We start from the raw sequence: 14367 nt of genomic DNA, 5'->3' as shown, positions 1-14367 counted from the left end.
TATGGGTGATTCCTAAATTATTGGAATGTTTTAGGCCCTGTTTGGTTCATAAGTCCTAGGACTTTTTCTAGTCCCAACTAAAAAGTCCCTAGTTCCTAAAAAGTCCCTCTCTGTTTGTTTCCAGGGACTAAAAAGTCCCTAGTCCCTCCCTAGAGGTTATTAAATGACCATGTTACCCCTAGTATACAGAAAAATAACAACCAAACAACACCATGGGGCGGCGGGACAATGGGTGCAGGGAGGGTCATTGTTGAAAAAGTCCCAAAAAGTCCCAAAAAAGAATCTTCTTGAGAGTCTTCCTCATTTATTCCCCAAAAGCAACTTTTAGTCTCTAGTAGTCCCTCCTGTTTGGTTAAAAAGTCTTTAAGAGGGACTTTTTCTAGTCCCTACATCAAAAAGTCCCTGGAAACAAACACCCCCTTATTCTAGCTCCCTAATTAGGAGGATATGGTCATTGGTTATAAAAAGAACTACCATGTGAATTCTCTCATTTTAAATAGATCAAAGATCTATGTAATTTATTCATTTACGTTTTAATTTGGGTTGTAAATATTTAATGGCATGATTACATGATGATGCAAAAATAAAATTAAACAAATAATGTAATAGCAATTATAGAAAGAAATCTAGAGAATTGGTCTTGGGCTGGGGGCTTGAGAAAGAGGAATGGGGAAGGGAGATGAGTTCTTGTGTATGCCTTTCTTTTATTTAGAAAAAGAGAGTGTGTATTCTCTTTGTACGCGAAGTGTGTACATGAATTGACTTATTTGGGCCAAGCCTAAATAATAGGGATAATTGTATTCATACCCTTAGTTGTGTCCCCCTCAACCGATATGCCCCTAGTTTTTGAAAACACGTGGTCTTGCCCAACCTACTTTGTCGTCTTGTGCTTTTGCCCTTTGACTGTTTGACCATCACTTTGAAAACTTCATAACTAATTCATACTAAATCAGAAAAATACAAATAAGATGCCAAAATGTTCCGAGAAACATCACCTATATGTCAATGTCACTTGCATTCATGACAAAAGTGTTGGTAAGTGGCCATTCGAGTTTTAGCTCTTATCATACCACCATGAACAGTAAAATCTAAAAAATTCAAAAAAATCAAGAAAAAATTGGTGGCAAAGTATTGCAAATGTTTTAAGTGCTTGCCAAGTTTCATGAGGGAATGACATTCGTGGAAGTCGTGACAAAAAAAACAATAAAAACTCGAAACTAGATTATTATTTTTGCCACGACTTCCAAGAATGTCATTCCCTCATGAAACTTGGCAAACACTTAAAACATTTGCAATACTTTGCCACCAATTTTTTCTTGAATTTTTTTATATTTTACTGTTCATGGTGGTATGATAAGAGCTAAAACTCGAATGTCCACTTACCAACACTTTTGTCATGAATGCAAGTGACATTGACATATAGGTGATGTTTCTCGGAACATTTTGGCATCTTATTTGTATTTTTTGGATTTAGTATGAATTAGTTATGAAGTTTTCAAACTGACGATCAAACGGTCAAAGGGTAAAAGCACAAGACGACAAAGTAGGTTGGGCAAGACCGCGTGTTTTCAAAAACTAGGGGCATATCGGTTGAGGGGGACACAACTACGGGTATGAATACAATTATCCCTAAATAATAAACATAATAACTCTTCCCAACCAAACAACAAACTCTATCTAAAAAATCAACAGAGTAAAGATAGTTAATTTTTTAAAATAGTTTTACATATGTTCACACTTTTAAAGACTGGTCAAAATTTCCAAAAAAATATATTATTGAGAATATGCATTTACAAATGTTCAAAAAAATAAAAAATATTAATTTTTTTAAATAATGTTCTCCTTAAAATCCAATTTTAATAAAACATTCACTTTAAAAAAGAATCATGTTTTTCACAAACTATTCCATGAACCACTACTCTTCCATTAGATGAAGAACACTAAGATGGCTTTTTAACGTCAAAACTTCATACTTCAAAAATCAATAATCAATGTAACCTTAGTATAGATGTTTATCAGAATTGAATATAAACTATGGTGCGTAATAACACATGAATCAGATTTTACGAGTTTGTACGTACGTAACAACACATGGACATGTATACTCGTTTTTTATAAAAATAGTTAAACTTAAAAATGTTTGACTTAAAACAAAGTTCTTAATTATTTTGGATAACGTTTTTAGTATGCATACAGCCGGAATGGGGAACAGCGGGCGCACCACACAAGACCCGGTGCCCAGGTACGTTTCCCTGCCTCCCACCCTAACCTAGCAACCTACCACCTCTCACCGATGGCGACGACGAGCTCCCCTCGTCTCCTACCTCTCCCCTCCTCCACCTCCACCTGCACCTCGTCCGCCCTCCCACCAGTCTGTCCTTCCCGCCTCCGCTTCAATCCACCAGCAGCAGCAGCAGGCGCGGTTTCTACTTCCGCCTTGGGCCGTGGCTGCAGTTCTTGGCTCAGCCTCCGCTGCCGAAGCGCTGCCGGACCCTTGCCGCCCTCCTCCGAGCCACCGCCTCCATCTCCTCAAGGTAGCGCCACTGCCTCGCACCTCTCCGTTTGCTTACTGTAGTTTTTATACTACTCTCCAATCAGTTGTAGTTAGGGATTAGAGGCTCTAGAGGATTGATTTTCAGTTTATCGTTGCTGGTCATTACGGGAGCTCTTGAAAGCCGTCTCTCACGAACTTAAATTGGCATTTCGGGGGATTGGAAAAGCACCTTACAAATTTCCGCCAAGATAATACCCGTGGCCGAATGAGGGGCGGAGCCTGACCGTATCTTACCCCCCAAAAAAAAAAACTCCCTCAGTTCCTAAATAATAAGCCATTTTAGAGATTCCAATACGAACTACATACGTAATAAAATGAGTGAATCTACACTTTAAAATATGTCTATATACATCTGTATGTAGTCCTATTGAAATCTCTAAAAAGGCTTATATTTAGAAGCGGTGGGAGTAGTTTGTTGCATAAATGTTTCCATATTTGGGGCGTTATTTTTCTGTGGATGCGAGTTCATGTTCTATGGGATTCATCTTGGTTCAGACGAAAAATATACTGGTAGTTTGTTTAGTTAAGATAAGATGACTTGTAACCTAGGAGTTCTTCTACGGCACCCTCAATGATAATGGAGTGTCTACCTATGTCAATCCAACGGATAAGCTTCATCCATACTCCAACCAACTCTTCCATTACTACCTTAAAAAACTGAGTGCCCTGCTTTGAAGGGTAAAATGGTATTCTTAGGGGAGCTAAAGCTTCCTGACCACCAGCATCAGCCTTAAGCTGATGGACGACCTGCAGAATTGGCGTGATTTTATTGGCGAACATTCCTTTCACGCCAATTCTGCAGACTCGGCCCCTGTGGTCACGTGCTACTGCACCCGCCCAGCTCGCCTCGGCGTCCGGAAGGAATGCTGCATCAGAGTTCAGTTTCACTGTCCCCTCAGGCGGAGCCTCCCAGTTTCCACTCGCATCCCTAGGTTGGACAGGGGCAGAAGCAGTGAGAGCCCAGTTGCTCTTTCCTTTGTCTCCCGTAGCTGGTTGGTCCAGATTTTTCAATTTCTCCTCATACCCAACCAGAAACATCACGGACCACGATACTGATTCTTTCCCATCATTGTGGACACAATTGTCCGCAGGAACCAAGCTCTCCACATGAACAATACAATTCTGATTCTTGTCTCTGCATTATTATTGTCAAGCAGAATTTGTAGCCAGCCTGTACTGGTGTATCTGAACTCCTTCTCATTCGGTAGAGCCCATTTCTTTCTCATTTCAAACCTTAGGGCTCTACTCTTAGTGCATGCGATGACGGCGTGGTATTCATCCTCAGCTCCATTACCGCAGATGTCACACACATTGTCATGGACGATTGTACGTTTACATTTATTTCTTTTTGTTGCTAACGAGCACGTAGCAACCCTCCAGCCAAAGATCTTGATTCTCTCTGGGATCTGGGACGTTTATTTTCCATATGATGTCCCCATATCCCCCTATTTCCTGCGTCATTGTGGGAGTTCGAGGCACCGGAGGCAGTGTTTCGCTCAAGAGCAGCAGCTAATTTTTATGGTTGCTGATTTTTTGTCAAGCTGATGTCTCTTAGCCAACTCTAGTTCATTTTTCTTGTCAATGTTGGGCAACTCATGGCAAAGCAAAAGCTTGGCCAAATATTTGGCTGGTAGGGCAAACTTGGGCTAAAACCAAACATAGCCATAATGTCCTCAGGACACCCTAAAGCACCTCGATGTGGTGGAATTCTTGGGTCAACCCATATATAGTCCCAATCAAAATCCTCAATGACCAAAGGGTCATAGCTTTTGCCGCCCACCTTCTCACGCCTCTTTTGAAAGCTACTCACACCAAGTCATTCAATGTTTGGCGTTCTAACTGGTTCCTTTTCTTTGTGTGGATCTAAATAGCTTGCTGCAATTACTTTTGAATAAATACAAAGACTTTACTAGGTGACACACAAACTCAAACATGGTCTAACCTCACAGCCGGATCATGAAGCACAAAGTCTAACAATATACTTTGCAAACATTTGTAGCTCATTGGCCTAGGGCTTGTACCCTTAACCTCATTGACAAGAAGCTTCAGTTGCAGTCTCAAATTGCCTAGAGCTTACGTACCATACACATAGAAGAACAATGCCCACTGCATATTCACACAGTGTCTCTCTTCCTTAGTCTTTGTACTGGAGTCCATGGTTGTTTTGAGAACACCTAGAGCGTCTTTCATCAACAAGATCCACAGGTTTTCTTCGAAGCATGTCAGCAATAGGTTATTTTGAGAAACAGATACATCCAATCAGAAATTAATTACCTTAGTTGGTTACTGAAGTTCATCAATACTTCTTGCATCTGGGGCTCTGGACTGGAACAGTTAATCTAGATTGTCAAGGTCAACGTTAAGAGTTAATATTGTTTGAGCCTTCAGCCAGCAGAGCAATGGATGGTTTCTGTACATATGTTCTTATGGAGTGAGGATCCATCAGTTCTCTACATTTTAGCACATGGTTTTCTTGTGTATGGCAGTTTCTCCCTCAAAATTGTAGGTCCTACATAATGGTTGCATCCTTGTGACATGGCTGCATGTAATTGATCTTGTTTTTTCATTTGGGCAGATTGGCAAGAGAGGTTGTCAAGATTACAGGATACGTTACGGATATTCTTTGCAGTTCTCTTCTGGATGTCACTGTTTTTCTGGGGCAGTGCTTGGGGTGGAAGTAACAACTCAGGGGGCAAGAAGGGCCAGCGATTTCGAAACAAATCCAAGTGAATAAGCCCTAGGAATGGTTAGTGTCTCAGTTTTACTGGTATATATATAACTTTCCTGTGTTCGTATGAACAAGCAAGTGGTATTATACATCCTGCTCAGGTGCACAGTGGATTCGCATGTATTCAAATGTAACATTGTGTGTAGCGTTGCAAAGCTTCTCTTTGATATATGATATGCCACGCGAGGTGGGCGAAAATTAGGGATATGCTATTATGCTGAGAGTACCCATGTTTATTGAGTGCAAATTATATGATATCACAGCGGAAGCTAAAGTTAAACGTGTCTCCCATTTGCTATATTTGACATGATAACTGACGGAGACGGCACGTAGGGGTATGTAGTGGCACACACTGAATTCGTCAAGTTTCAGTGGCTGCAACCAAATATCAGAATTACTTAGTGGCTTGAACGGAATTATTCCTACAACGAATGCTAGCCGATTAATTTATTTTTGATATTGATAGCTTTGTTCTAACCGTCTTGGCCTAACATTTTTTTTAACATTGCCTCTGCTCTAGCTATGCTAAGTTTTAAGGTCAAAAAAAGTTACAAGTTATCTAGGACTGGGGCGTCATGCTAGATAGCACGATGTCGTCCCAGCTTACGGCGTCGTGCAAAAGGGTCAAATTGTGTATAATAATCAGATTCGGTCCATTTTATGCTAAAGTTTTAGAAAACGGTCAAATATGTCCTTTTCACAGTGCAGGCACTGTCATATTAAATACATTAAATACAGATGCTACCTTCTCACCTGATTCTGGACTACCGAGGCAGAGTTTTCTTTTCTCTGAGCCATCATATGTGTGTGTGTCGTTCTGTTGAAAGGCTGAGAGCATGTCTGCTCTGATTGGTGTGCAGACGTTGTGGAAATTGTATAGAGGTCCAATCATTCTTGAGATGGACTATGTGGTTGTCGTCAGATAGCTGAAACCTAAAGCATTGAATCTGCCTTTCATGTCGAGAATACGGTGGCTCCTGCCCTAGCGCTCCCTGCTCCCACCCCTCCCTCGCGCCGCCCGCCACTCCGGCCGCGGCGGCCACCTTCCCCCGTCGCTGGCCGCTCGGCCAACGGCGCCACCTTCCAACCCCATGGGGCGCGGCTGCTTGGTGCGCTCCCGTGGCTCTGCCCGCTCCAGCTCGCGTGGCAGCGAAGGATGGGGCCAGCCTAATGTCTCCCTGGCTATGGCGTCAGAAAACTCCTGTCTGCTAGGACTACATCGGTATTTTCCCAAAGAGGAAGGGATGATGCAGCACATCAACGGTAGGTATTTCCCTCAATGAAGAAACCAAGGTTATCGAACCAGTAGGAGAACCAAGCAACACAACGTAAACAGCACCTGCACACAGATAATAAATCCTCGCAACCCGACGTGTTAAAGAGGTTGTCAATCCCTTTTGGGTAACGGCGCCTCAAGATAGGCAAAACAGACGTGACGAAAATTTAGTAGATTGATTGATCGAACGCCAAACAAAATAAATAAGAATAAATTGCAGCAAGGTATTTTTGTATTTTTGGCTTAATAGATCTAAAAATAAACGCAGGGAAAAAATAGATCGCAAGGCAAATATATGAGAAAGAAGACCCCGGGGCCGTAGATTTCACTAGTGGCTTCTCTCGAGAAAGATAGCAAACGGTGGGTAAACAAATTACTGTTGGGCAATTGATAGAACTTCAAATAATTATGACGATATCCAGGCAATGATCATTACATAGGCATCACGTCCAAGATTAGTAGACCGACTCCTGCGTGCATCTACTACTATTACTCCACACATCGACCGCTATCCAGCATGCATCTAGTGTATTAAGTTCATGGAAAAACGGAGTAATGCAATAAGAACGATGACATGATGTAGACAAGATCTATCTATGTAGAGATAGACTCCATCGTTTTATCCTTAGTAGCAACGATACATATGTGTCGTTTCCCTTTCTGTCACTGGGATCAAGCACCGTAAGATCGAACCCACTACCGGGCACCTCTTCCCATTGTAAGATAAATAGATCAAGTTGGCCAAACAAAACCCAAATATCGGAGAAGAAATACGAGGCTATAAAAGATCATGCATATAAGAGATCAAAAAAACTCAAATAACTTCCATGGATATAAAAAGATATGACTGATCATAAACTCAAGGTTCATCAGATCCCAACAAACACACCGCAAAAAGAGTTACATCATATGGATCTTCAAGAGACCATTGTATTGAGAATTCAGCGAGAGAGAGAAAACCATCTAGCTACTAACTACGGACCCGTAGGTCTACAAAGAACTACTCACGCATCATCGGAGAGGCACCAATGGAGGTGGTGAACCCCATCCGAGATGGTGTCTAGATTGGATCTGGTGGTTCTGGACTCTGTGGCGGCTGGATGAATATTTCATCGACTCCCCTAGGGTTTTTGGAATATTGGGGTATTTATAGAGCAAAGAGGCTGTCCGGGGGGCACCCGAGGTGGGCACAACCCACCAGGGCGCACCTGGGCCTCCTGGCGCGCCCTGGTGGGTTGTCCCCTCCTCGGGACTCCCCCTAGGTGCAACCAGGGCAACATCTTCCTTCTGGTCCATCAAAAATCTCCGTGAAGTTTCGTGGCATTTGGACTCCGTTTGACATTGATTTCCTGCGATGTAAAAAACATGGAAAAAACAGCAATTGGCACTTGGCACTATGTTAATAGGTTAGTACCAAAAAATGATATAAATTGACTATAAAATGACTATAAAACATCCAATATTGATAATAAAACATCATGGAACAATAAAAAATTATAGATACGTTGGAGACGTATCAGCATCCCCAAGCTTAACTCCTGCTCGTCCTCGAGTAGGTAAGTGATAATAACAGAATTTTTGATGTGGGGTGCTGTTTATCATGTCATATCATATTCTTTTCTTTGCAGCATGGACATTTGGACTGTTATCTGATTCAAAGCAATAGTCTAGTTTTGACATAATAATTTAGATACTCAAGCATATCAACAAGCAACCATGTCTTTCAAAATATCAATGCTAAAATAAGCTATCCCTAGCCCATCATGCTCAAATATTGATCCATTCATGAAACACACTCGAATATTAGCTACACCCAATACTTAAGTACGATCATATTGCCTCTTAGTTGGTGCTTTAATAAGAGAAGATGGAGACTCAAATTCAAAATAAAAATTGCATAAAGTAAAAGAAAGGCCCTTCGCAGAGGGAAGTAGGGATTTGTAAAGGTGCCAGAGCTCAAAGCGAAAAATTAGAGATAAAAACATTTTGGGAGGTGTATCCATCCCACCAACGAAAACGACTCAGAGTTCCGAACACTTTCCATGCTAGATATGCCATAGGCGGTTCCCAAACAGAAAATAAAGTTTATTCCTTTTCCACCATTCTTTCACTTTCCATGGCTAGCCGTATCCACGGTTGCCCTCCATACCAAAACTTTCCAAGGAATTTATTATTTGACAACACAAAGTAAATCCATTTTTGCATTTCGGGACTGGGCATCCCTAAAACCTTTGCCTTACTCTCGCGCAATGACAAGTGAATAAACACTCATCGTGAGAATAACACATCCAGCATGGAAAATATTAGCCATATGTTACCATTCCGCGAGCGAAACAAACACACAAAAGAGAAGTTTATTTTGAAAATTAGAGATGGCACATGCAAATTTGCTTAGAACGGCAAAAGAATACCGCATATAGGTAGATATAGTGGACTCATGTGGCAAAACTGGTTTAAAGGATTTTAGATGCACAAGTAGAGGTCATACTTGGTGCAAAATGAAGGCTAGCAAAAGATTGAGAAGCGACCAACCAAGAAACGAATAATCTCATAAGCAAGCATTAAGCACAATTAACACCGAATAATGCACCACAAGCAGGATATAATTTCATTGCATGACTATTGACTTTCGTGGGGAATCACAAACCTTAACACCAATATTCTTACTAAAGCATAATTACTCATCAACACAACTCACATATCACATCATCATATCTCAAAACTATTACTAAGAATCAAGTTTATTTTGTCCAATGATCTTCATGAATTTTCTTTACTTATCCTTCTTGTATATTTATCACTTTGGGACTAATTTTCATGTGTTACTTTTCATAAGCTCAAATAAATATAAGTGAAGATCATGAGCATAATTTTTTTAATTTCTCTCAAAATAATTTAAGTGAAGCAAGAGAGAATTTCTTTAAAATTTTACTAACTCTCAAATAAATCTAAGTGAAGCAAGAGAGCATTTCTTCAAAAATACTAAACACACCGTGCTCAAAAAGATATAAGTGAAGCACTAGAGCAAGTCCTAGCTCATAAAATATTTAAGTGAAGCACAGAGAGCAATTCTAACAAGTCATGAAATAATTTTGGCTCTCTCAAATAGGTGTGTCCAGCAAGGATTGATGACTTAAAACACAAAATAAAACAAGCAAAGACTCATATCATAGAAGACGCTCCAAGCAAAACACATATCATGTGATGAATAAAAATATAGTTTCGAGTAAAATACCGATAGTTGTTAGAAGAAAGAGGGGATGCCACTCGGGGGCATCCCCAAGCTTAGTTGGTTGCCATTCTTGGATAATAGCTTGGGATGCCGGGGCATCCCCAAGCTTAGTCTCTTCTATCCTTCTTTCATCCATCGTAAGATAACCCAAAACTTGAAAACTTCAGTCACACAAAACTCAACAAAACCTTCGTGAGATCCGTTAGTATAAGAAAGCAAACCACTACTATAAGTGCTGTATCAAACCAATTCATATTTTGTTTCTGTATTATATCTACTGTATTACAACTTTTCTATGGCAAAAACTCATCAAAGAAAACCATAGAGGCATCAAAATAAGCACACAACACAAAGAAAACAGAATAGTCTGTAGCAATCTGACTTTTGCGAATACTTCTGGAACTCCAAAAATTCTACCCAATTAGGACGACTAGGGTAATTTGTATATTAATCTTCTGCAAAAAGAATCAGGGCAAAAGCTCTTTTCTGTGATTTATTAAAATTATTTTCATGAGCGCAAAGTTTCTGTCTTTTTCAGCAAGATCAAACAACTATCACCCAAGAAGATCCTAAAGGCTTTACTTGGCACAGACACTAATTAAAATACAAAAAACACAATCATACCAGTAGAATAATTGTGCAAACACACAAAAACAGAAAGCACAAAGTAAAAATAAATTTTATTCATTGGGTTGCCTCCCAATAAGCGCTATCATTTTATACCCCTAGCTAGGCATAAGACTTCATTGATGCTTTCATGAAAGATAAGAATTGAAGAACAAAGAGAGCATCATAAAACATGTGACAAACACACTTAAGTCTAACATACTTCCTATGCATAGCCATTTTATAGGAAAACAAATTATCAAGACAAGAATCATCTAGCATATGCAAAGGAGAGTAATAAAACATTGACAATCTCAACATAACGAGAGGTAATTTAGTAACATGAAAATTTCTACAACCATATTTTCCTCTCTCGTAATAATTACATATAGAATCATACTCAAATTCAACAATATAGCTATCATAAACAATATTCTCTTTATGATCCACATGCATGAAAAGTTGACACTCTTCCAAAATAGTGGGATTATCATCAAATAAAGTCATGACCTCTCCAAGCCCACTTTTATCAAAAATTTCATAAGATTGAACACTCTCCAAATATGTGGGATTATTTTTAGCTAAAGTTGACACTCTTCCAAACCCACTTTTAATATTATCGCAAGCATATTCATCATGAGGTTTAAATAAATTTTCAAGATCATAAGAATCATTATCACCCCAATCATGATCATTGCAATAAGTAGTGGACATAACAAAACTAGCATCCCCAAGCTTGGGGTTTTGCATATCACTAACACAATTGACATTAATAGAATTTATAATAACATCATTGCAATCATGCTTTTCATTCAAGGAGCTATCGTGAATCACTTCATAAATTTCCTCTTTTAGCACTTCATCACAATTTTCAGATTCATGAATTTCAAGCAAAACTTCATAGAGATAATCAAGTGCACTCAAATCACTAGCAACTGGTTCAACATAATTAGATCTCTTAAAAATATTAGCTAGTGGATGAGGACCCATATCAATAGATTTTTGGCAAGCGAAGATGCAAGCAAATAGAAGACACATGCATGGTCACACAAGCAAACAAGAGATCTGACAAGAAAAAGGCGAACGAAAAAGAGGGCGAATAAAACGGCAAATTTTGTGAAGTGGGGGTGAGGAAAACGAGAGGCGAATGGAAAATAATGTAAATTGCAAGGAGATGAGATTTGTGATTAGGAACCTGGTATATGTTGAAGATCCTCCCCGGCAACGGCGGCAGAAATTCCTTTTGATGTCTCCCTGGCTATGGCGCCAGAAAGCTCTTGTCTGCTAGGACTACGTCGGTATTTCCCCAAAGAGGAAGGGATGATGCAGCACAGCGACGGTAGGTATTTCCCTCAGTGAAGAAACCAAGGTTATCGAACCAGTAGGAGAACCAAGCAACACAACGTAAACAACACCTGCACACATAAAACATGGAAAAACAGCAACTCGCACTTGGCACTATGTTAATAGGTTAGTACCAAAAAATGATATGAAATGACTATAAAATGATTATAAAACATCCAAGATTGATAATAAAACAGCATGGAACAATAAAAAATTATAGATACGTTGGAGACGTATCACAACCCGCCTCCATTCCAGATCTGCGTCCGTCCGTGGATCCGGTCCCTTCGCCGCCCCCAGCCCGTCAACGGCCATCCCTGGTCCTCCGCCGCGTGTCCTGCTCCGGGGCCGCGGACGCCCTCTCCACGCCGGTTAATAGTAGGAATCGCCTGATGGAGCAGCCCCGTCTAAAGTCCATTGTGCTCTGCCCTTCGCCCCGCGCCGACCACACCTCTTCGGGCCAAGCTGATGAATGGACGCCAGTCCTGTCCTGCAACACGCGCCGCGCCGCCGCGCGCGTCCATGCCCCCCCAGCGCCCCCGAGGCCAGCGGCCCTCCTTCAATACGGACGCCGACCGCGCTGCCTTCTTAAGGCGCTTCAGGGGGCTCTGCTTCCGGTGTCTCAGCTCCAAGCATCGTCGCGTAGATTGTAGAGATCCCATCCACTACATTGAGTGCAAGCTGCCGGGCCACATCGCCAAGGATTGCCCTCAAGTCTGGCGAGGCCGTAGTGGTGGGCTGGCGCCTGCTGCTAGCCGCGCTCCGGTCCGCGAAAGGCTGCGCCGGCCATGGACCGCTGCCATCACACCGATCCATCACGCCGCCCGAGGGACAGCCACAAGGTGGTGGTCGAGTCGCCAAAGATGGAGCATCAGATGTTCCTCCTGCGCCGCCACGCCGTCCTCCTGATCTCCACGGCCGAGCGGCACGCGGCGAGCCCCATGTCCGTCGGCCGCGCCTTCGACTCCATGCTCCGCACCCCGGCGCACCTGCTGCAGGTGACCAGCCATGACCCCGAGGACTTCCTCGTCCACTTCGAGCTGCCGGCGCACTGGGACAACGCTGTCTGTCTGGGCTCCATCAACGTCGATGGTGTCGTCTTCACCATCAAGCCGTGGCATGAGGATGACCACGCCGACCACGAAGACTTCCTCCTCCACGTTCGCGTCGTCATCGAGAAGATGCCCATGCACCCGTAGTCCGTCGAGGGGGCGGCGAAGGTGCTCGGCGACAAGTACATCATCGACCGGCTCGACAACCACACGCACGAGTGCGGCCACTCGCGGACTTTCGCATGCTGGGTGTGGGTGTACGACGTCACCTTCATCCCCACCAAGCAAACCATCTGGCGGGCGGCGGGCGGTGCTAGCGGCGTTGAGGCCATGCTGGGCTACTCGCCGCCGAGCTGCGAGCCCCCCTCGTGTCCGGCGCAACGTTATGCTCATCCACGTCGACCGCGTTGAAGATTGGACGCCGTTGTCGCCGCGCTCCTCGCACTCGGGCCAGAGCGGCATCCCTTCCTCTGGGTCCGAGGACGATCGCCCGTTCCCGCGGGTCTACCCAGGGACGATGCACGTCGAGGATGGCTAGGGGCGGGGCAGGCGCCACCCTCCGGTGGTCGGCTCCTCTAGCTGTGGCGGGCTTCAGATCGGGCCGTGCCGGGACCACGATGACAACGACGGGCCGCAGGGCGGCCGCCGCTCCAGGAAAGACACGCTCCTGGGACGCGGCCACAACGGGCGGAGCAGCCGCCGCGGAAGGGCAACGGCGGCCCCACACGTCAGCGGAGCAGGACGCCTGTCAGCAGACGCCACGACAAGGACAACCGCCATGTTGGTAGCAGCCTCAGAGCCACTCCGTCTTTGCCGCTGCTGTCGGACCAAGCCAGGCTCGCGGATACGGGGACAACGGCGGCCCCCGTCGCGGTGGTGCAGGCCACCGACCCCGTCACCGACTTCTTCGACTTGGCGGACCACGTGCCTCTCCAGCCCGTCCACGCTGACTGCAGCCGTCACGAGATCGACCAAGCGATCGCCACTACGCTTGCTGCTCCGCTTGAGTTCGCCCCCAGCCCCTCAGCCGTTGCCTGCCGCGCCACGCCTTCGACGGCCTCCACTGAAGTTCAGCTTGGTGCAGTGACGCAGCAGGTCCAGCAGCTCCAGCTCATCAGCAGCGACAACAACAACAGGCAGAACGACCTCTTCACCGACACCCCTGCTCCTCTCGTGCGCCACCCCTCAGCTCGGCGTACTTCAACACCACCCAGGGCCCGGGCCAGTTCGGGGCCTACCAGGTAGAGCGCATGTCAGGCAGGCCTCGGCTCCAACGTGCCTGTTGCATAGCGTGCTTCCCTGCTACTTGTCAAGAAGCTCGGCCTGCTGGGCCAAAGGAGGCCATGACTGCGAAGGCGGCAGAAGCCCTCATCAAGCACTTCAACGAGCCGCTGTCAGAGGAGGATATCTCCATCATCGCCAAGCTCACCCGGCTCGACCCGGAGGCACTACGCATCGCCGGGGGCATGTCCGGCCCGGATGCCGCTGTTGAAGCTGTAGTTTAGTTATGTTAGTCGACTATAGTAATTCCTTCTATGTTAGTTTTAGTCTCCGACAGCGCTTGGCCTTAAGCTG

General features: G+C 44.1%; 1 protein-coding gene across 1 annotated transcript; it reads left to right on the top strand.

Moving 5' to 3' along the window:
- The first annotated feature begins 2204 nt into the window (after nucleotides 1-2204).
- On the top strand, nucleotides 2205-5562 carry LOC109763702 (uncharacterized). The gene is made up of 2 exons (XM_020322566.3): nucleotides 2205-2534; nucleotides 5130-5562. Exons 1-2 carry the CDS (start codon nucleotides 2294-2296, stop codon nucleotides 5282-5284), a joined length of 396 nt encoding a protein of 131 aa, XP_020178155.1. The 5' UTR covers nucleotides 2205-2293; the 3' UTR covers nucleotides 5285-5562.
- The last annotated feature ends 8805 nt before the right edge of the window (nucleotides 5563-14367 follow it).

Source organism: Aegilops tauschii, chromosome 5 (assembly GCF_002575655.3).
Source record: "Aegilops tauschii subsp. strangulata cultivar AL8/78 chromosome 5, Aet v6.0, whole genome shotgun sequence".
In the NCBI taxonomy this organism is placed as follows: Eukaryota; Viridiplantae; Streptophyta; class Magnoliopsida; order Poales; family Poaceae; genus Aegilops; species Aegilops tauschii.
Note: the sequence above shows the minus strand (reverse complement) of the source record. Positions and strands in the feature narration are given on the sequence as shown.

Coding starts and splice junctions, on each gene's coding strand:
- LOC109763702 (XM_020322566.3), top strand. CDS start 2,294: ATGGCGACGACGAGCTCCCCTCGTCTCCTACCTCTCCCCTCCTCCACC. Junction 2,535..5,129: donor ACCGCCTCCATCTCCTCAAG/GTAGCGCCACTG, acceptor TCATTTGGGCAG/ATTGGCAAGAGAGGTTGTCA.